This window comes from Scyliorhinus torazame, chromosome 14 (genome assembly GCF_047496885.1).
Source record: "Scyliorhinus torazame isolate Kashiwa2021f chromosome 14, sScyTor2.1, whole genome shotgun sequence".
Classification (NCBI taxonomy): domain Eukaryota; kingdom Metazoa; phylum Chordata; class Chondrichthyes; order Carcharhiniformes; family Scyliorhinidae; genus Scyliorhinus; species Scyliorhinus torazame.
Window position 1 is genome coordinate 148,644,258 of NC_092720.1, and position 22,390 is coordinate 148,666,647.

The 22,390-nt window shown below is 50.2% G+C and overlaps 1 protein-coding gene across 2 annotated transcripts in view; it reads left to right on the forward strand.

The window, feature by feature from the left end:
* The first annotated feature begins 22,185 nt into the window (after nt 1–22,185).
* LOC140390087 (protein phosphatase 1 regulatory subunit 1C-like) overlaps nt 22,186–22,390 on the forward strand; it is a 235,765-nt gene continuing 235,560 nt past the window's right edge. The window contains exon 1 of one of the 2 annotated variants that reach the window (XM_072474987.1): nt 22,186–22,343. In XM_072474987.1, the coding sequence (XP_072331088.1) occupies nt 22,266–22,343 (78 nt within the window). In that variant the 5' untranslated portion in view covers nt 22,186–22,265. The remainder of the gene's footprint in view (nt 22,344–22,390) is intronic. The other variant, XM_072474988.1, reaches the window with a different exon arrangement.

A 22,390-nucleotide genomic window follows, 5' to 3' on the forward strand; every position in this document is an offset into this window, starting at 1 on the left:
GGACTCTTCTTCCGAGGTAGTATTGGCTGAAGTTAGAAACAGGAAAGGAGAGGTCACCCTGTTGGGAGTTTTTTATAGGCCTCCTAATAGTTCTCGGGATGTAGAGGAAAGGACGGCGAAGATGATTCTGGATATGAGCGAAAGTAACAGGGTAGTTATTATGGGAGACTTTAACTTTCCAAATATTGACTGGAAAATATATAGTTCGAGTACAATAGATGGGTCGTTTTTTGTACAGAGTGTGCAGGAGGGTTTCCTGAAACAATATGTTGACAGGCCAACAAGAGGCGAGGCCACGTTGGATTTGGTTTTGGGTAATGAACCAGGCCAGGTGTTGGATTTGGAGGTAGGAGAGCACTTTGGGGACAGTGACCACAATTCGGTGACGTTTACGTTAATGATGGAAAGGGATAAGTATACACCGCAGGGCAAGAGTTATAGCTGGGGGAAGGGCAATTATGATGCCATTAGACGTGACTTGGGGGGGATAAGGTGGAGAAGTAGGCTGCAAGTGTTGGGCACACTGGATAAGTGGGGCTTGTTCAAGGATCAGCTACTGCGTGTTCTTGATAAGTATGTACCGGTCAGACAGGGAGGAAGGCGTCGAGCGAGGGAACCATGGTTTACCAAGGAAGTGGAATCTCTTGTTAAGAGGAAGAAGAAGGCCTATGTGAAGATGAAGTGTGAAGTTTCGGTTGGGGCGATGGATAGTTACAAGGTAGCGAGGAAGGATCTAAAGAGAGAGCTAAGACGAGCAAGGAGGGGACATGAGAAGTATTTGGCAGGAAGGATCAAGGAAAACCCAAAAGCTTTCTATAGGTAGGTCAGGAATAAGCGAATGACTAGGGAAAGAGTAGGACCAGTCAAGGACAGGGATGGGAAATTGTGTGTGGAGTCTGAAGAGATAGGCGAGATACTAAATGAATATTTTTCGTCAGTATTCACTCAGGAAAAAGATAATGTTGTGGAGGAGAATGCTGAGCCCCAGGCTAATAGAATAGATGGCATTGAGGTACGTAGGGAAGAGGTGTTGGCAATTCTGGACAGGCTGAAAATAGATAAGTCCCCGGGACCTGATGGGATTTATCCTAGGATTCTATGGGAGGCCAGGGAAGAGATTGCTGGACCTTTGGCTTTGATTTTTATGTCATCATTGGCTACAGGAATAGTGCCAGAGGACTGGAGGACAGCAAATGTGGTCCCTTTGTTCAAAAAGGGGAGCAGAGACAACCCCGGCAACTATAGACCGGTGAGCCTCACGTCTGTAGTGGGTAAAGTCTTGGAGGGGATTATAAGGGACAAGATTTATAATCATCTAGATAGGAATAATATGATCAGGGATAGTCAGCATGGCTTTGTGAAGGGTAGGTCATGCCTCACAAACCTTATTGAGTTCTTTGAGAAGGTGACTGAACAGGTAGACGAGGGTAGAGCAGTTGATGTGGTGTATATGGATTTCAGCAAAGCGTTTGATAAGGTTCCCCACGGTAGGCTATTGCAAAAAATACGGAGGCTGGGGATTGAGGGTGATTTAGAGATGTGGATCAGAAATTGGCTAGCTGAAAGAAGACAGAGGGTGGTGGTTGATGGGAAATGTTCAGAATGGAGTACAGTCACAAGTGGAGTACCACAAGGATCTGTTCTGGGGCCGTTGCTGTTTGTCATTTTTATCAATGACCTAGAGGAAGGCGCAGAAGGGTGGGTGAGTAAATTTGCAGACGATACTAAAGTCGGTGGTGTTGTCGATAGTGTGGAAGGATGTAGCAGGTTACAGAGGGATATAGATAAGCTGCAGAGCTGGGCTGAGAGGTGGCAAATGGAGTTTAATGTAGAGAAGTGTGAGGTGATTCACTTTGGAAGGAATAACAGGAATGCGGAATATTTGGCTAATGGTAAAGTTCTTGAAAGTGTGGCTGAGCAGAGGGATCTAGGTGTCCATGTACATAGATCCCTGAAAGTTGCCACCCAGGTTGATAGGGTTGTGAAGAAGGCCTATGGAGTGTTGGCCTTTATTGGTAGAGGGATTGAGTTTCGGAGTCGGGAGGTCATGTTGCAGCTGTACAGAACTCTGGTCCGGCCGCATTTGGAGTATTGCGTACAGTTCTGGTCACCGCATTATAGGAAGGACGTGGAGGCTTTGGAGCGGGTGCAGAGGAGATTTACCAGGATGTTGCCTGGTATGGAGGGAAAATCTTATGAGGAAAGGCTGACGGACTTGAGGTTGTTTTCGTTGGAGAGAAGAAGGTTAAGAGGAGACTTAATAGAGGCATACAAAATGATCAGGGGGTTGGATATGGTGGACAGTGAGAGCCTTCTCCCGATGGATATGGCTGGCACGAGGGGACATAACTTTAAACTGAGGGGTAATAGATATAGGACAGAGGTCAGAGGTAGGTTCTTTACGCAAAGAGTAGTGAGGCCGTGGAATGCCCTACCTGCTACAGTAGTGAACTCGCCAACATTGAGGGCATTTAAAAGTTTATTGGATAAACATATGGATGATAATGGCATAGTGTAGGTTAGATGGCTTTTGTTTCGGTGCAACATCGTGGGCCGAAGGGCCTGTACTGCGCTGTATTGTTCTATGTTCTATGTTCTATGTATAGTGTAGGTTAGATGGCTTTTGTTTCGGTGCAACATCGTGGGCCGAAGGGCCTGTACTGCGCTGTATTGTTCTATGTTCTATGTTCTATGTTCCTTACTTTCTGCAGAAGCCTACCATGGGGAACCTTATCAAATACCTTACTAAAATCCATGTACACTACATCCACTGCTTTACCTTCATCCACATGCTTGGCCACCTCCTCAAAGAATTCGATGAGCTTGTAAGGCAAGAAGACCTACCCCTCACAAATCCGTGCTGACTATCCCTAATCAAGCAGTGTCTTTCCAGATGCTCAGAAATCCTATCCTTCAGTACCCGTTCCATGACTTTGCCTACCACCAAAGTAAGACTAACTGGCCTGTAATTCCAGGGTTATCCCTAGCCCCTTTTTTGAACAGAGGCACGACATTCGCCACTCTCCAATCCCCTGGTACCACCCCTGTTGACAGTGAGGACGAAAAGATCATTGCCAACGACTCTGCAATTTCATCTCTTGCTTCCCATAGAATCCTTGGATATATCCCGTCAGGCCCGGGGGACTTGTCTATCCTCAAGTTTTTCAAAATGCCCAACACATCTTCCTTCCTAACAAGTATTTCCTCGAGCTTACCTGTCTGTTTCACACTGTCCTCTCCAACAATATGGCCCCTCTCATTTGTAAATGCAGAAGAAAAGTACTCGCTCAAGACCTCTCCTAGCTCTTCAGACTCAATACACAATAGAACATAGAACATAGAACATAGAACAATACAGCGCAGTACAGGCCCTTCGGCCCACGATTTTGCACCGAAACAAAAGCCATCTAACCTACACTATGTCATTATCATCCATATGCTTATCTAATAAACTTTTAAATGCCCTCAATGTTGGTGAGTTCACTACTGTTGCAGGTAGGGCATTCCACGGCCTCACCAATCGTTGCGTAAAGAACCTACCTCTGACCTCTGTCCTATATCTATTACCCCTCAGTTTAAAGCTATCTCCCCTCGTGCCAGCCATTTCCATCCGCCGGAGAAGGCTCTCACTGTCCACCCTATCTAACCCCCTGATCATTTTGTATGCCTCTATTAAGTCTCCTCTTAACCTTCTTCTCTCCAACAAAAACAACCTCAAGTCCATCAGCCTTTCCTCATAAGATTTTCCCTCCATACCAGGCAACATCCTGGTAAATCTCCTCTGCAGCCGCTCCAAAGCCTTCACGTCCTTCCTATAATGCGTTAACCAGAACTGTACGCAATACTCCAAATGCGGCCGTACCAGAGTTTGGTACAGCTGCAACATGACCTCCTGACTCCGGAACTCAATCCCTCTACCAATAAAGGCCAACACTCCATAGGCCTTCTTCACAACCCTATCAACCTGGGTGGCAACTTTCAGGGATCTATGTACATGGACACCTAGATCCCTCTGCTCATCCACACTTCCAAGAACTTTACCGTTAGCCAAATATTCCGCATTCCTGTTATTCCTTCCAAAGTGAATCACCTCACACTTCTCTATATTAAACTCCATTTGCCACCTCTCAGCCCAGCTCTGCAGCTTATCTATGTCCCTCTGTAACCTGCAACATCCTTCCGCACTGTCGACAACACCACCGACTTTAGTGTCGTCTGCAAATTTACTCACCCACCCTTCTGCGCCCTCCTCTAGGTCATTTATAAAAATGACAAACAGCAACGGCCCCAGAACAGATCCTTGTGATACGCCACTTGTAACTGAACTCCATTCTGAACATTTCCCATCAACCACCACCCTCTGTCTTCTTTCAGCTAGGCAATTTCTGATCCACATCTCTAAATCACCCTCAATCCCCAGCCTCCGTATTTTCTGCAATAGCCTACCGTGGGGAACCTTAACAAACGCTTTACTGAAATCCATATGCACCACATCAACTGCTCTACCCTCGTCTACCTGTTCAGTCACCTTCTCAAAGAACTCGATAAGGTTTGTGAGGCATGACCTACCCTTTACAAAGCCATGCTGACCATCCCTGATCATATTATTCCTATCTAGATGATTATAGATCTTGTCTCTTATAATCCCCTCCAAGACTTTACCCACTACAGGCGTGAGGCTCACCGGTCTATAGTTGCCGGGGTTGTCTCTGCTCCCCTTTTTGAACAAAGGGACCACATTTGCTATCCTCCAGTCCTCTGGCACTATTCCTGTAGCCAATGATGACATAAAAAATCAAAGCCAAAGGTCCAGCAATCTCTTCCCTGGCCTCCCAGAAAATCCTAGGATAAATCCCATCAGGTCCCGGGGACTTATCTATTTTCAGCCTGTCCAGAATTGCCAACACCTCTTCCCTACGTACCTCAATGCCATCTATTCTAATAGCCTGGGTCTCAGCATTCTCCTCCACAACATTATCTTTTTCCTGAGTGAATACTGACGAAAAATATTCATTTAGTATCTTGCCTATCTCTTCAGACTCCACACACAACTTCCCATCCCTGTCCTTGACTGGTCCTACTCTTACCCTAGTCATTCGCTTATTCCTGACATACCTATAGAAAGCTTTTGGGTTTTCCTTGATCCTTCCTGCCAAATACTTCTCATGTCCCCTCCTTGCTCGTCTTAGCTCTCTCTTTAGATCCTTCCTCGCTACCTTACAACTATCCATCGCCCCAACTGAAACTTCACACCTCATCTTCACATAGGCCTCCTTCTTCCTTTTAACAAGAGATTCCACTTCTTTGGTAAACCACGGTTCCCTCGCTCTATGCCTTCCTCCCTGCCTGACCGGTACGTACTTATCAAGAACACGCAGTAGCTGATCCTTGAACAAGCTCCACTTATCCAGTGTGCCCAACACTTGCAGCCTACTTCTCCAACCTATCCCCCCCAAGTCACATCTAATGGCATCATAATTGCCCTTCCCCCAGCTATAACTCTTGCCCTGTGGTGTATATCACTAGCGTATCACTTTCCATCACTAGCGTAAACGTCACCGAATTGTGGTCACTGTCCCCAACGTGCTCTCCCACCTCCAAATCCAACACCTGGCCAGGTTCATTACCCAAAACCAAATCCAACGTGGCCTCGCCTCTTGTTGGCCTGTCAACATATTGTGTCAGGAAACCCTCCTGCACACACTGTACAAAAAACGACCTATCTAATGTACTCGAACTATATCTTTTCCAGTCAATATTTGGAAAGTTCAGGGGCGAAATTCTCTCCCAACGGCGCGATGTCCGCCGACTGGCGCCCAAATCGGCGCCAATCAGACGGGCATCGCGCCGCCCCAAAGGTGCGGAATGCCCCGCATCTTTGGGGGCCGAGCCCCAACATTGAGGGGCTAGGCCGACGCCGGAGGGATTTCCGCCCCGCCAGCTGGCAGAAATGGCGTTTGTTGTCCCGCCAGCTGGCGCGGAAATGCAGTGCATGCGCGGGAGCGTCAGCGGCCGCTGACAGTTTCCCGGCGCATGCGCAGAGGGGAGAGTCACTTCCGCTTCCGCTATGGTGGAGGCCGTGGTGGAGGCGGAAGGTAACGAGTGCCCCCACGGCACAGGCCCGCCCACGGATCGGTGGGTCCCGATCGCGTGCCAGGCCACCGTGGGGGCACCCCCGGGGTCAGATCGCCCCCCCCAGGACCCCGGAGCCCGCCCACGCCGCCTGGTCCTGCCAGTAAATACCAGGTTTAATTTACGCCGGCGGGACAGGCAATTTCTGGGCGGGACTTCGGCCCATCCGGGCCGGAGAATTGAGCGGGGGAACCGCCAACCGGCGCGGCCCGATTCCCGCCCCCACCCAATCTCCGGTACCGGAGGCTTCGGCGGGGGCGGAGGCGGGATTCACGGCGGCCAACGGCCATTCTCCGACCCGGCGGGGGGTCGCCCAAAGTCTCCCATAATAACTACCCGGTTACTTTCGCTCTTATCCAGGATCATCCTCGCCATCCTTTCCTCTACATCCCTAGAACTATTTGGAGGCCGAGAGAAAACTCCCAACAGGGTGACCTCTCCTTTCCTGTTTCTAACTTCAGCCCATACTACCTCGGAAGATGAGTCCCCATCTAGCATCCTCTCCGCCACCGTAATACTGCTCTTGACTAGCAGCGCCACACCTCCCCCTCTTTTGCCTCCTCTCTGAGCTTACTAAAACACCTAAACCCCGGAACCTGCAACACCCATTCCTGTCCCTGCTCTATCCATGTCTCCGAAATGGCCACAACATCGAAGTCCCAGGTACCAACCCATGCTGCCAGTTCCCCTACCTTATTTCGTATACTCCTGGCATTGAAGTAGACACACTTCAAACCACCTGCCTGAACACTGGCCCCCTCCTGCGACGTCAAATCTGTGCTCCTGACCTCTATACTCTCATTCTCCCGTACCCTAAAACTACAATCCAGGTTCCCATGCCCCTGCTGCATTAGTTTAAACCCCATCAAAGAGCACTAACAAATCTCCCCACCAGGATATTTGTGCCCCTCAGGTTCAGATGTAGACCATCCTGTCTGTCGAGGTCCCACCTTCCCCAGAAAGAGCCCCAGTTATCCAGAAATCTGAATCCCTCCCGCCTGCACCATCCCTGTAGCCACGTGTTTAATTGCTCTCTCTCCCTATTCCTCATCTCATTATCACGTGGCACGGGCAACAACCCAGAGATAACAACTCTGTTTGTTCTAGTTCTGAGCTTCCATCCTAGCTCCCTGAAAGCCTGCCTCACATCCTTGTCCCCTTTCCTACCTATGTCGTTCGTGCCAATGTGGACCACGACTTGGGGCTGCTCCCCCTCCCCCTTAAGGACCCGGAAAACACGATCCGAGACATCACGTACCCTTGCACCTGGGAGGCAACATACCAAACGTGAGTCTCTCACGCTCCCACAAAATCTCCTATCTGTGCCCCTGACTATCGAGTCCCCAATTACTAATGCTCTGCTCCTCTCCCCCCTTCCCTTCTGAGCAACAGGGACAGACGCCGTGCCAGAGGCCCGTACCCCATGGCTTACCCATGGTAAGTTGTCCCCCCCACAAGTATCCAAAGCGGTATACTTGTTTCTCAGGGGAACGACCGCAGGGGATCCCTGCACTGACTGCTTCTTCCCAGTCCCTCTTACAGTTACCCATCTATCTCCAACCTTTGGTGTAACTAATTCCCTGAAGCTGCTATCTATGACCCCCTCTGTCTCCCGAATGATCCGAAGTTCTTCCAACTCCAGCTCCAGTTCCCTAACTCGGTCTTGGAGGAGCTGGAGATGGCAGCACTTCCTGCAGGTAAAATCAGCAGGGACACTAACGGCATCCCTCACCTCAAACATCCTGCAGGAGGAACATTGCACTCCCTTCCCTGTCATCCCTCTAACTTTCAACCAAGATCTGGCTAACAACTAAATTTAAGAAACATAATAATAATAATACAATATGGTACTTACCTCACACCAATATGTTTTATTATTAGGTTAGAGGAGGAGGGCGGGTGGGAGACACTACACGTGTAGTGTCTCGGGTTTCCTCTCCACCAGAATTTATTGGTGAAGGTCTTCCCAGAGGTCCGCGGGTCGAACTTCGTTCCCGCTGAAACTCCAAGAGATGCTCCTGTAAGGTAAGTTATTTTAAACTTCAATACACACCCACCAGCAGCCTCTGTACTCCGCTCCCGCTGAAACTCCAAGTGATTGCGCCTGCAAGGTAAGTTATTTTAAACCTAAATACTCACCTACCGGCAACCCCTGCACGCCGCTTCCCAGAAGCCCGCGGGTCGAACTTCCTGTTTGTGGTAGTATGTATTGGGGGTCATGTGGGACTGGAAGCCCTAATGTCATTGGCTGACAGATCCCGGGTCCTGGTTGGCCGTTGACCTCAAGCTCCGCCCTGAAGGCGAAGTATAAGAAGCCGGTGTCTTCCCCCGCAGGCCAGTTTACTATCGAGCTGCTGGGGAACAGACACGCTTAATAAAGCCTCATCGACTTCACTATACTCGTCTCACGGAGTCTTTGTGCGCTACAATTTATTAAGCGTGCCTAAAAAGGACTATGGAGCTCAGGATCATTCCAGAATGCCTGAGGATCAGCCCCCACGCAGTGAATGCGGCAGCAGCCTTCAAACACTGGCAGACTTGCTTCGAGGCCTACATCAGAACGACCACCGGCCGAGTCTCAGACGAACAAAAACTGCAGGTCCTGCACTCGAGGGTGAGCACGGAGATTTTCACCCTCATTGAAGACACCGACGATTTCCAGACGGCGTTCACAGCACTGAGAAGTCTCTACGTTCGCCCAGTTAACCAAATCTACGCTCGCTACCAGCTCGCGACAAGACGGCAAGCTCCCGGAGAATCGATGGACGAGTTCTACGCCGCGCTGCTGATTTTGGGACGAGCCTGCAGCTGCCCGTCGGTGAATGCAAACGAACACACGGACATGTTAATGCGCGACGCTTTTGTGGCAGGTATGCAATCCTCCCAAATCCGCCAAAGACTTCTAGAAAAAGAGTCGCTAGGACTCTCAGAGGCATGGGCCCTAGCAGCCTCCCTAGACGTGGCCGCGCGTAATACCCGCGCCTACGGCCCCGACCGCGCGGCAGGCCATTGGGCCCCGTACGTACCCGTAGCGGCAAACCCCCTACCCCCCCGGACACCCCACAGGCTTGCGCAGTCCAAACGCCGAGTCGCACCGGGGGCGCCCGCTGTTATTTCTGCGGCCAGGCGAAACACCCCCGACAGCGCTGTCCGGCCCGCGCAGCCATCTGCAAAAGCTGCGGGAAAAAGGGCCATTATGCGGTTGTGTGCCGATCCCGCGAGGTCGCCGCCGTCCCGGGGCCACAGGGAGCCCTACAAGCAGTCTATGCCTCCCAACCCCCCCAGCACGCCATGTGCGACCCGCAGGCGCAGCCGCTCTGGGTCTCGACCACCGCGGTCCCGGGAGAACTGGGAGCCCTGCACGCCGCCTACGCTCCCCAACCCCCCTCCCCGCAGCCCATGTACGACCCGCCGCCGGCGCTACCGCTTTGGGTCCCGGCCAACACTCTCCACGGAGAGGAGGGGGTTTTTCGCGTTCCTAACGCCACCCTCACCCCCGTCCCGCGCCCCACGCCTGACCCACCGGCGCCACCTACTTGGACCCCGACCACCGCTGTCCCCTGTGAGGGAGCTCCTCGCGCTCCTTGCGCTCGCGGCCCCACGCCTGACCCACCGGCACCGCCGACTTGTGCCCCGACCACCGCTGTCCCCGGTGAGGGAGCTCCGCGCGGTCCTAGCGCTCGCGGTGAGGGAGCTCCGCGCGGTCCTAGTGCTCGCGGCCCTAGCGCTCCCCAGACCCCCCAGCACACCATGTGCGACCCGCAGACGCCGCCATTTTGGGTCCCGACCACCAAGAGGGGAGGAGGGGCGCCATTGTGCGACCCGCAGACGCCGCCATTTTGGGTCCCGACCACCACGAGGGGAGGAGGGGCGCCGCCATCTTGGACCGCCCCCGACCTGTACGGCGCATGGGGGCGGCCATTTTGTCCACCCCCGCCGCCATCTTGTGACCCCCCAGCCACGTGCAACTCGCTACCCTCAAGGTGCAACCCCCGTCCTTGTTTGCGAACCTCACCCCGGATTGCAAACCCGTCGCCACTAGGAGCAGACGGTACAGCGCCCAGGACCGGACCTTCATTCGGTCCGAAGTCCAGCGGCTACTAAAGGAGGGCATAATCCAGGCCAGCAATAGTCCCTGGAGAGCGCAGGTGGTAGTCGTGAAGACAGGGGAGAAACAAAGGATGGTCATTGACTATAGCCAGACCATCAACAGGTACACACAACTAGACGCGTACCCTCTCCCCCGCATATCCGACATGGTCAATCGGATTGCCCAGTATAAAGTCTTCTCCACCGTGGACCTCAAGTCCGCCTACCATCAGCTCCCCATCCGCCCAAGTGACCGCAAGTACACAGCCTTCGAGGCAGACGGGCGATTATACCATTTCCTACGGGTCCCTTTTGGCGTCACAAACGGGGTCTCGGTCTTCCAACGGGAGATGGACCGGATGGTTGATCAACATGGGTTACGGGCCACGTTCCCGTATCTCGACAATGTAACCATCTGCGGCCACGATCAGCAGGACCACGACGCCAACCTCCAAAAATTCCTCCAGACCGCCAAAGCCTTGAACCTCACGTACAACGAGGACAGGTGCGTTTTTAGCACCGACCGGCTAGCCATTCTGGGCTACATAGTACGCAATGGGATAATAGGCCCCGACCCCGAATGTATGCGCGCACTCATGGAATTTCCCCTCCCGCACTGCCCAAAAGCCCAGAAACGCTGCCTGGGGTTCTTTTCGTACTACGCCCAGTGGGTCCCCCAGTACGCAGACAAGGCCCGCCCCCTAATACAGACCACGACCTTCCCTCTGTCGACCGAGGCTTGCCAGGCCTTCAGCCGCATCAAAGCGGACATCGCAAAGGCCACGATGCGCGCCATCGACGAGTCCCTCCCCTTCCAGGTCGAGAGCGACGCCTCCGACGTAGCTCTAGCGGCCACCCTTAACCAAGCGGGCAGACCCGTGGCCTTTTTCTCCCGAACCCTCCACGCCTCAGAAATCCGCCACTCCTCAGTGGAAAAGGAAGCCCAAGCCATAGTGGAAGCTGTGCGACATTGGAGGCATTACCTGGCCGGCAGGAGATTCACTCTCCTCACTGACCAACGGTCGGTAGCTTTCATGTTCGATAATGCACAGCGGGGCAAAATTAAAAATGACAAGATCTTAAGGTAGAGGATCGAGCTCTCCACCTTCAACTATGAGATCATGTACCGGCCCGGAAAGCTGAACGAGCCGTCCGATGCCCTAACCCGCGGCACATGTGCCAACGCACAAATTGACCGCCTCCAAACCCTCCACGAGGACCTCTGCCACCCGGGGGTCACTCGGTTTTACCACTTCATCAAGTCCCGCAATCTCCCATACTCTTTAGAAGAGGTCCGTACAGTCACAAGGGACTGCCACATCTGCGCGGAATGCAAGCCGCATTTTTTCAGGCCAGATGGAGCGCACCTGATTAAGGCTTCACGCCCCTTTGAACGCCTCAGTCTCGATTTCAAAGGGCCCCTCCCCTCCACCGACCGCAACGCATATTTTCTTAATGTAGTGGACGAATACTCCCGCTTCCCTTTTGCCATTCCCTGCTCCGACATGACCGCGGCCACAGTCATCAAAGCCCTGAACAGCATCTTCACACTGTTCGGTTAACCCGCATACGTCCACAGCGACAGGGGGTCCTCTTTCATGAGTGACGAGCTGCGCCAGTTCCTGCTCAGCAAGGGCATAGCCTCAAGCAGGACGACCAGCTACAACCCCCGGGGGAACGGGCAAGTAGAAAGGGAGAACGGCACAGTCTGGAAGGCCGTCCTACTGGCCCTACGGTCCAGGGATCTCCCAGTTTCACGGTGGCAGGAGGTCCTCCCGGACGCTCTCCATTCCATCCGGTCGTTATTATGTACAAGCACTAATCAAACGCCTCACGAGCGTCTCCTTGTCTTCCCTAGGAGGTCCTCCTCTGGAACGTCGCTGCCGACCTGGCTGGCGGCCCCAGGACCCATCCTGCTCTGAAAGCATGTGCGGGCACATAAGGCGGACCCGTTGGTCGAAAGGGTTCACCTCCTCCACGCAAACCCCCAGTACGCCTACGTGGAGTACCCCGACGGCCGACAGGACACGGTCTCCCTGCGGGATCTGGCGCCCGCTGGCACCACGCACACCCCCCCGACACCATCAACCCAACCGCCCCCCTTCCTGCCACCGCCGCACCCCGCGACCGCCCCCTTCCCAGGAGGATCAGTGCCCTTTGCACCGACAGCTGAAACCGTACAGCTCCTAGAGGCGACAGCACTGGTACAAGCACCACCACCACCGCCGGGGCCGAGGCGATCGACGCGGACAACCAGACCGCCCGACCGACTCGTGGCGTCGATGTAAAACAAAGATGGACTGTTCAAAGAACATTTTGTTTTTTTCCTATACCCTCTGTAAATAGTTGCAACAGGACGAAACTGTCCAATAATGTACTACCATGTGCATGTTCTATCCTCCCAGGACCAGCCCTGTAAACCCTTACCACCATACGAAGCATCACCCCGCCGGGTTCATTTTTGACAAGGGGTGAATGTGGTAGTATGTATTGGGGGTCATGTGGGACTGGAAGCCCTAATGCCATTGGCTGACAGATCCCGGGTCCTGGTTGGCCGTTGACCTCAAGCTCCGCCCTGAAGGCGAAGTATAAGAAGCCGGTGTCTTCCCCCGCAGCCCCCGCACTCCGCTCCCGCTGAAACTCCAAGAGATGCTCCTGTTAGGTAAGTTATTTTAAACTTCAATACTCACCCACCAGCAGCCTCTGTACTCCGTTCCCGCTGAAACTCCAAGTGATTGCCCCTGCAAGGTAAGTTATTTTAAACCTAAATACTCACCTACCAGCAACCCCTGCACACAGCTTCCCAGAAGTCCGCGGGTCGAACTTCCTGTTCCCGCCTTAAAAAATACTTTTTTTTAAAAAAATACAACAGCAGCAAAGAGGAACAGAAACGGGACCAGGTAAGTGTTTACTTAAACACTCACCCACCAGCAGCCCCCGCACTCCGCTCCCGCTGAAACTCCAAGAGATGCTCCTGTAAGGTAAGTTATTTTAAACTTCAATACTCACCCACCAGCAGCCTCTGTACTCCGCTCCCGCTGAAACTCCAAGTGATTGCGCCTGCAAGGTAAGTTATTTTAAACCTAAATACTCACCTACCAGCAACCCCTGCACGCCGCTTCCCAGAAGTCCGCGGGTCGAACTTCCTGTTCCCGCCTTAAAAAATACTTTTTTTTTTAAAAATACAACAGCAGCAAAGAGGATCAGAAACGGGACCAGGTAAGTGTTTACTTAAATACTCACCCACCAGCAGCCCCCGCACTCAGCTCCCGCTGAAACTCCAAGAGTTATGTAGACAGTCCAACTAGGGAAGGGGCGGTACTGGACCTGGTATTGGGGAATGAGCCCGGCCAGATGGTAGATGTTTCAGTAGGGGAGCATTTCGGTAACAGTGACCACAATTCAGTAAGTTTTAAAGTACTGGTGGACAAGGATAAGAGTGGTCCGAGGATGAATGTGCTAAATTGGGGGAAGGCTAATTATAACAATATTAGGCGGGAACTGAAGAACATAGATTGGGGGCGGATGTTTGAGGGCAAATCAACATCTGACATGTGGGAGGCTTTCAAATGGCAGTTGAAAGGAATACAGGACCGGCATGTTCCTGTGAGGAAGAAAGATAAATACGGCAATTTTCGGGAACCTTGGATGACGAGTGATATTGTAGGCCTTGTCAAAAAGAAAAAGGAGGCATTTGTCAGGGCTAAAAGGCTGGGAACAGACGAAGCCTGCGTGGAATATAAGGAAAGTAGGAAGGAACTTAAGCAAGGAGTCAGGAGGGGTCACGAAAAGTCATTGGCAAATAGGGTTAAGGAAAATCCCAAGGCTTTTTACACGTACATAAAAAGCAAGAGGGTAGCCAGGGAAAGGGTTGGCCCACTGAAGGATAGGCAAGGGAATCTATGTGTGGAGCCAGAGGAAATGGGCGAGGTACTAAATGAATACTTTGCATCAGTATTCACCAAAGAGAAGGAATTGGTAGATGTTGAGTCTGGAGAAGGGGGTGTAGATAGCCTGGGTCACATTGTGATCCAAAAAGACGAGGTGTTGGGTGTCTTAAAAAATATTAAGGTAGATAAGTCCCCAGGGCCTGATGGGATCTACCCCAGAATACTGAAGGAGGCTGGAGAGGAAATTGCTGAGGCCTTGACAGAAATCTTTGGATCCTCGCTGTCTTCAGGGGATGTCCCGGAGGACTGGAGAATAGCCAATGTTGTTCCTCTGTTTAAGAAGGGTAGCAAGGATAATCCCGGGAACTACAGGCCGGTGAGCCTTACTTCAGTGGTAGGGAAATTACTGGAGAGAATTCTTCGAGACAGGATCTACTCCCATTTGGAAGCAAATTGACGTATTAGTGAGAGGCAGCACGGTTTTGTGAAGGGGAGGTCGTGTCTCACTAACTTGATAGAGTTTTTCGAGGAGGTCACTAAGATGATTGATGCAGGTAGGGCAGTAGATGTTGTCTATATGGACTTCAGTAAGGCCTTTGACAAGGTCCCTCATGGTAGACTAGTGCAAAAGGTGAAGTCACACGGGATCAGGGGTGAGCTGGCAAGGTGGATACAGAACTGGCTAGGCCATAGAAGGCAGAGAGTAGCAATGGAGGGATGCTTTTCTAATTGGAGGGCTGTGACCAGTGGTGTTCCACAAGGATCAGTGCTGGGACCTCTTGTAGTATATACTCTTTGTAGTATATATAAATGATTTGGAGGAAAATGTAACTGGTCTGATTCGTAAGTTTGCAGACGACACAAAGGTTGGTGGAATTGCGGATAGCGATGAGGACTGTCGGAGGATACAGCAGGATTTAGATTGTCTGGAGACTTGGGCGGAGAGATGGCAGATGGAGTTTAATCCGGACAAATGTGAGGTAATGCATTTTGGAAGGTCTAATGCAGGTAGGGAATATACAGTGAATGGTAGAACCCTCAAGAGTATTGAAAGTCAAAGAGATCTAGGAGTACAGGTCCACAGGTCATTGAAAGGGGCAACACAGGTGGAGAAGGTAGTCAAGAAGGCATACGGCATGCTTGCCTTCATTGGCCGTGGCATTGAGTATAAGAATTGGCAAGTCATTGTAGAAGCCAAGTATTTCAAATACAACTAGTATAGGTAAAAGATAGCTGTTTAAGCATAAATGTTGAGCCCCAGTTTTTAATACCCATTTATACAGCATAATTCACTTTTACTGAAGTCCGTTGTTCTGGCAAATGCATATTTTCAAAGACAGTATGACATTAAAACAGCAAGATAATTTGACACTGCTTGTGCTAATTGTCAAGGCCAAGGGATTGAATACACAGCAACATGAAGGCACCATTGTTCACAATGCAGATAACAGCTAGGTCAGAAAAGCTGATGTTGCACATTGAAGATGGACGGCTTGCCATCAAATCAAATGTGTTTGAGTCTAACCCAAACCAATTAGGATTATATTGGGGTGTAATTAGATGACTTAAGACAGATATGAAAGTGTATAACTGAAAAGTTTCCCCCGGCCATTTTAGGTTAGGTTAGGTTAGGTTAGGTTGGGTTTTGTTGTCTTTGTGAGTATTGTCTTTGTAGGTTAAGTTTAGTTTTTCGTGTGTTGTCTGTGTTTTTATTGTCTTTGAAGGTGTGTTGTGCTGTGTTGTCTTTCTGTTAGTTTAGTCAGTTTTTGCCTTTGATTCTAGTCTCCAGTTTTGTTTTAGTGTTTAGTTTTGGGGTTATTGTCTTTGGGGGTTCTGTCAGCCTAACAGTCTGTGTCAGTGATGTTAGTCCACTTTTGACTTTGAGTTTGAGTTTAGCTGAAGATTAGCTTTCTTTCTCTCTTCATGTTTCATTGCCAGACTTTGACCTTTTAAAAGTTACTTTCGAGCTGTCTGCCTAAGCAAAGAAAGATAATGTCTGTAATTCTCTGAAAGCTTCGAATTGTCTACGAATTGCCTTTTAAATGACTTTCAAATTGTAATCAAGCGACTACAAATAAAACAATTCTTTTTGGCACCTGAGGGGTTTATACTGCAAATTTCTGCTGAGTTCCAGTATTCGCAAAGTGCTACTGATAACCGAATAGCAGAGATGATATAAAGTCCTTCAACTATACACAGTCGAATAATACAAGGAATCGAACTACTTAACACAGTCTACAAATAGTACAAATCTTATAACTTGTCGTTTTGCGCCAGGACTTGATTCATCAACTAAGCTTCCCCCAAACTTGGCGTGGTTCGACAGGTTAAGATTCCTTAAATTTAAGATTCTTTCAGTCATGTTGCAGCTGTATAGAACCTTAGTTAGGCCACACTTGGAGTATAGTGTTCAATTCTGGTCGCCACACTACCAGAAGGATGTGGAGGCTTTAGAGAGGGTGCAGAAGAGATTTACCCGAATGTTGCCTGGTATGGAGGGCATTAGCTATGAGGAGCGATTGAATAAACTCGGTTTGTTCACACTGGAATGAAGGAGGTTGAGGGGAGACCTGATAGAGGTATACAAAATTATGAGGGGCATAGACAGAGTGGATAGTCAGAGGCTTTTCCCCAGGGTAGAGGGGTCAATTACTAGGGGGCATAGGTTTAAGGTGAGAGGGGCAAGGTTTAGAGTAGATGTACGAGGCAAGTTTTTTACACAGAGGGTAGTGGGTGCCTGGAACTCGCTACCGGAGGAAGTAGTGGAAGCAGGGACGATAGGGACATTTAAGGGGCATCGTGACAAATATATGAATAGGATGGGAATAGAAGGATACGGACCCAGGAAGTGTAGAAGATTGTAGTTTAGTCGGGCAGCATGGTCGGCACGGGCTTGGAGGGCCGAAGGGCCTGTTCCTGTGCTGTACATTTCTTTGTTCTTTGTTCTTTGTAGATGCTCCTGTAAGGTAAGTTATTTTAAACTTCAATACTCACCCACCAGCAGCCTCTGTACTCCGCTCCCGCTGAAACTCGAAGTGATTGCCCCTGCAAGGTAAGTTATTTTAAACCTAAATACTCACCTACCGGCAAACCCTGCACGCCGCTTCCGAGAAGTCCGCGGGTCGAACTTCCAGTTCCCGCCTTAAAAAATAATTAAAAAAAAAAAAATACAGCAACAGCAAAGAGGATCAGAAACGGGACCAGGTAAGTGTTTACTTAAATACTCACCCACCAGCAGCCCCCGCACTCCGCTCCCGCTGAAACTCCAAGAGATGCTCCTGTAAGGTAAGTTATTTTAAACTTCAATACTCACCCACCAGCAGGCTCTGTACTCCGCTCCCGCTGAAACTCCAAATGATTGCCCCTGCAAGGTAAGTTATTTTAAACCTAAATACTCACCTACCAGCAACCCCTGCACACAGCTTCCCAGAAGTCCGCGGGTCGAACTTCCTGTTCCCGCCTTAAAAAATATTTTTTTTTTTTTAAATACAACAGCAGCAAAGAGGATCAGAAACGGGACCAGGTAAGTGTTTACTTAAATACTCACCCACCAGCAGCCCCCGCACTCCGCTCCCGCTGAAACTCCAAGAGATGCTCCTGTAAGGTAAGTTATTTTAAACTTCAATACTCATCCACCAGCAGCCTCTGTACTCCGCTCCCGCTGAAACTCCAAGTGATTGCCCCTGCAAGGTAAGTTATTTTAAACCTCAATACTCACCTACCGGCAACCCCTGCACGCCGCTTCCCAGAAGTCCGCGGGTCGAACTTCCTGTTCCCGCCTTAAAAAAAAATTTTTTTTTTTAAATACAACAACAGCAAAGAGGATCAGAAATGGGACCAGGTAAGTGTTTACTTAAACACTCACCCACCAGCAGCCCCCGCACTCCGCTCCCGCTGAAACTCCAAGAGATGCTCCTGTAAGGTAAGTTATTTTAAACTCCAATACTCACCCACCAGCAGCCTCTGTACTCCGCTCCCGCTGAAACTCCAAGTATCTGCGGGAGCGGAGTCCCGCTACTGTCCTTGATCGGACCTACCCTCGCTCTAGTCATTCTCATATTTCTCACATATGTGTAAAAGGCCTTGGGGTTTTCCTTGATCCTACCCACCAAAAACCTTTCATGCCCTCTATTAGCTCTCCTAATCCCTTTCTTCAGTTCCCTCCTTGCTATCTTGTATCCCTCCAACGCCCTGTCTGAACCTTGTTTCTTCAGACTTACATAAGTCTCCTTTTTCCTCTTAACAAGACATTCAACCTCTCTTGTCAACCATGGTTCCCTCACTTGACCATCCCTTCCCTGCCTGACAGGGACATACATATCAAGGACACGTAGTACCTGTTCCTTGAACAAGTTCCACAGTTCACTTGTGTCCTTCCCTGACAGCCTATGTTTCCAACTTATGCACTTTAATTCTTGTCTGACATCATCGTATTTTCCCTTCCCCCACGCACGCACCTATCCCTCTCCATTACTAAAGTTAAAGTCACAGAATTGTGGTCACTATCTCCAAAATGCTCCCCCACTAACAAATCTATCACTTGCCCTGGTTCATTACCAAGTACTAAATCCAATATTGCCCCTCCTCTGGTCGGACAATCTACATACTGTGTTAGAAAAGCTTCCTGGACACACTGCACAAACACCACCCCATCCAAACTATTTGATCTGAAGAGTTTTCACTCAATATTTGGGAAGTTGAAGTCACCCATGACAACTAGCCTGTGACTTCTGCTCCTTTCCAAAATCTGTTTCCCAATCTGTTCCTCCACATCTCTGCTACTATTGGGGGGCCTATAGAAAACTCCTAACAAGGTGACTGCTCCTTTCCTATTTCTGACTTCAACCCATACTACCTCAGTAGGCTGATACTCCTCAAACTGCCTTTCTGCAGCGGTCTCCTATCTCTCATTAACAATGTACCCACCCCCCCCACCTCTTTTACCACCCTCCCTAATCTTATTGAAACATCTCTAACCAGGGACCTCCAACAACCATTTCTGCCCCACTTCTATCCAAGTTTCCGTGATGGCCACCACATCGTAGTCCCAAGTACCGATCCATGCCTTAAGTTCACCCACCTTATTCCTGATGCTTCTTGCGTTGAAGTATACACACTTCAACCCATCTCCGTGCCTGCAAGTATTCTCCTTTGTCAGTGTTCCCTTCCCCATTGCCTCATTACATGCTTTGGCATCCTGAATATCGGCTACCTTAGTTGCTGGACTACAAATCCGGTTCCCATTCCCCTGCCAAATTAGTTTAAACCCACCCGAAGAGTACTAGAAAACCTCCCTCCCAGGATATTGGTGCCCCTCTGGTCCAGATGCAACCCGTCCTGCTTGTACAGGTCCCACCTTCCCCAGAATGCGCTCCTATTATCCAAATATCTGAAGCCCTCCCTCCTACACCATTCCTGCAGCCACGTGTTCAGCTGCACTCTCTCCCTATTCCTAGCCCCGCTATCACGTGGCATCGGCAACAAACCAGAGATGACAACTCTGTCTGTCCTGGCTTTTAACTTCCAGCCTAACTCCCTAAACTCGTTTATTACCTCCACTCCCCTTTTCCTACCTATGTCGTTGGTACCAATGTGCACCACGACTTCTGGCTGCTCCCCCTCCCCCTTAAGGATCCTGAAGACACGATCCGAGACATCCCTGGCCCTGGCTCCCGGGAGGCAACATACCATCTGGGAGTCTCGCTCGCGACCACAGAATCTCCTATCTATTCCCCTAACCATTGAATCTCCTACAACTATTGCTTTTCTATTCTCCCCCCTTCCCTTCTGAGCCCCAGAGCCAGACTCAGTGCCAGAGACCTGGCCGCTAGGGCCTTCCCCCAGTAAGTCATCCCCCCCAACAGCATCCAAAACGGTATACTTGTTTTGAAGGGGAACGGCCACGAGGGATCCCTGCACTGTCTGCCTGTTTGTTTTTTTCCTCTGACTATTTCCCAGCTATTCTTGTCCTGTACCTTGAGTGTGGTTACCTCCCTGTAACTCTTCTCTATCACCCCCTCTGCCTCCCGGATGATCCGAAGTTCATCCAGCTTCAGCTTGTAGCCACCTAAAATGGCTGATTCCCGATTAATTTGGCCAAACCCCGATGTAAAATGGCGAACTAAAAAGGCTGATGCGAAAATCAGCCAACAGGGCACAAACGGACAGCTGCAGACAGAGCAGTGTATTCGGCTCTGGGGATGTCGGCCCAGACCGATACCTGCGACCATTAACAGCACATCAACCCAGCCATCTGCAGTTTAATCGGCTATCCCCGGGAACAATTGCAACATATTAGCAATTGAAAGCCGATCCAGACCTCTCGGCGCCAGCAGTGGCTGAGACAAAGAAAGGTGAACGACCACCCCCCGATCAAGGAATCGCCCCATTATTGGAGCATATCGAACCCAGTGATTGGGACCAAGTCTAATCACTTGGGACCAGGGTCAAGGTCCGCCCCGAGAGACGGGAGGCCCCTGGGAACTATAAAGATAGGGGCCAAGTTCAGATCGACCCTTCTTCTCCTACTCGCAACCTTCGAGACCCTTCGACGAAGAAACAAGTAAGTCTTACTCCAGCGATCGCGACCAGATAGGTGTTCCAGACTATCGACCCGTACCAGCCTTTTTGAATCCCGCAGGCCAGACCCAATTCGATAAGCCATTCGTTTCCCTGACCTGGTGGGCCATCACCAAAGTTAAGTATTGGCCTTTAGTGGTAGGCAATAGTCTAGAAGTAGGATTATGGTATAAGTATTTGTTGCTGTATATAATAAATGATCGTTGATTTAACATTTACTAAGCGGTGTGCTGTATTATTAATCATTACTTGAGCTTGAACCACGTGGCGGTATCAGAAAGATACCTGACGACTCGTGAGCAAAGGTGACAGAATTAGAGCTAATAAAACTAAGGCTAATAAGAGCAACAAGCTCCAGTTCCCTAACACGGTCTTTGAGGAGCTGGAGTTGGGTGCACTTCCCGCAGGTATAGTCAGGACACCGGTGGTATCCCTCACCACCCACATCCTATAGGAGGAGCATGCAACTGGCCTAGCCTCCATCCCCTCTTACCTTACAGAATATAGCTGCCCTGTGGACCAACTGGATCTCTGCCCTCTGACTCTGCTCCCAGTCAGCTGCACTCTCTGTAAACTCCTGGCTCTCTTCTCACTCTTTGCGGAAATGTAGGAAATAAAATGAAAGGAGCACCTTACTCCCTCCTCACCTAACTCCCTCAGTCACCAAACTCTCACTTTAGCACTCAAATGCACCAAATTCAGCACTCCCTCAATCACCAAACTCTCACTATAGCACTCAAATGCACCAAATTCAGCACTCAGTGCAAAGTCTAATGTTGGTTAAAATATTTCTTGTAGGAGATGGTCATCACCTGGCAGATATGTAGCGTAAATGTAACTTGCCACTTGTCAGCCCAAGCCTAGATATGTCCAGGTCTTGCTGCATATGGACATGAACTATTTTGTTTTCTGAGGAGTTGCAAGTGGTGCTGAACATTGTGCAGTCATCTGAAAACATCCCACTTATGATGGACGGGAGGTTATTGATGAAGCAGCTGAAGATGGTTAGGCTTAGGACACTTTAGGTCGGGCTCCTTGATGCCATAGTTGGTGAAATGCTGCCATGTTGTGAAATGAAATGAAATGAAATGAAAATCGCTTATTGTCACAAGTAGGCTTCAAATGAAGTGACTGTGAAAAGCCCCTAGTCGCCACATTCCGGCGCCTGTTCGGGGAGGCTGTTACGGGAATTGAACCGTGCTGCTGGCCTGCCTTAGTCTGCTTTCAAAGCCAGCGATTTAGCCCTGTGCTAAACAGCCCCTACCATCATTGACGGGTGAATCATTGACGGGTGAATGACCTTTGTTCTATGTCTACGCTGTGGTTTTTCAGGAGAAAGTAGAAAGGGAAATTTATTCTGCATCCATATCTATCCCCTAACCGTGTTTGCCCTGGCAGTATTTGCTGGGGCTGTTCTGTGGGATCTGGTTTGACTGTTCATGCCTCTAGATGGTTATCTGAATCTGGATGCCCGTGTATGGGACAGGGAGAGGAGGGGCAGGAACTGTACTCTGAGAACTGCAATGCAGTTAGTGCAGCAGATCACTAAGCCGTGAGCAGCACCGGAGAGCTACAATGGCAAATGATCCTCGGAAGGTCCAGTTCACAGAACCAGTGCTGGATTTGGGACTGGACCCACAGATGGCGGAGCAGGTAAGTGGATAATTCCTGGTACAAATATAATGTGCAGAATGTGGCTC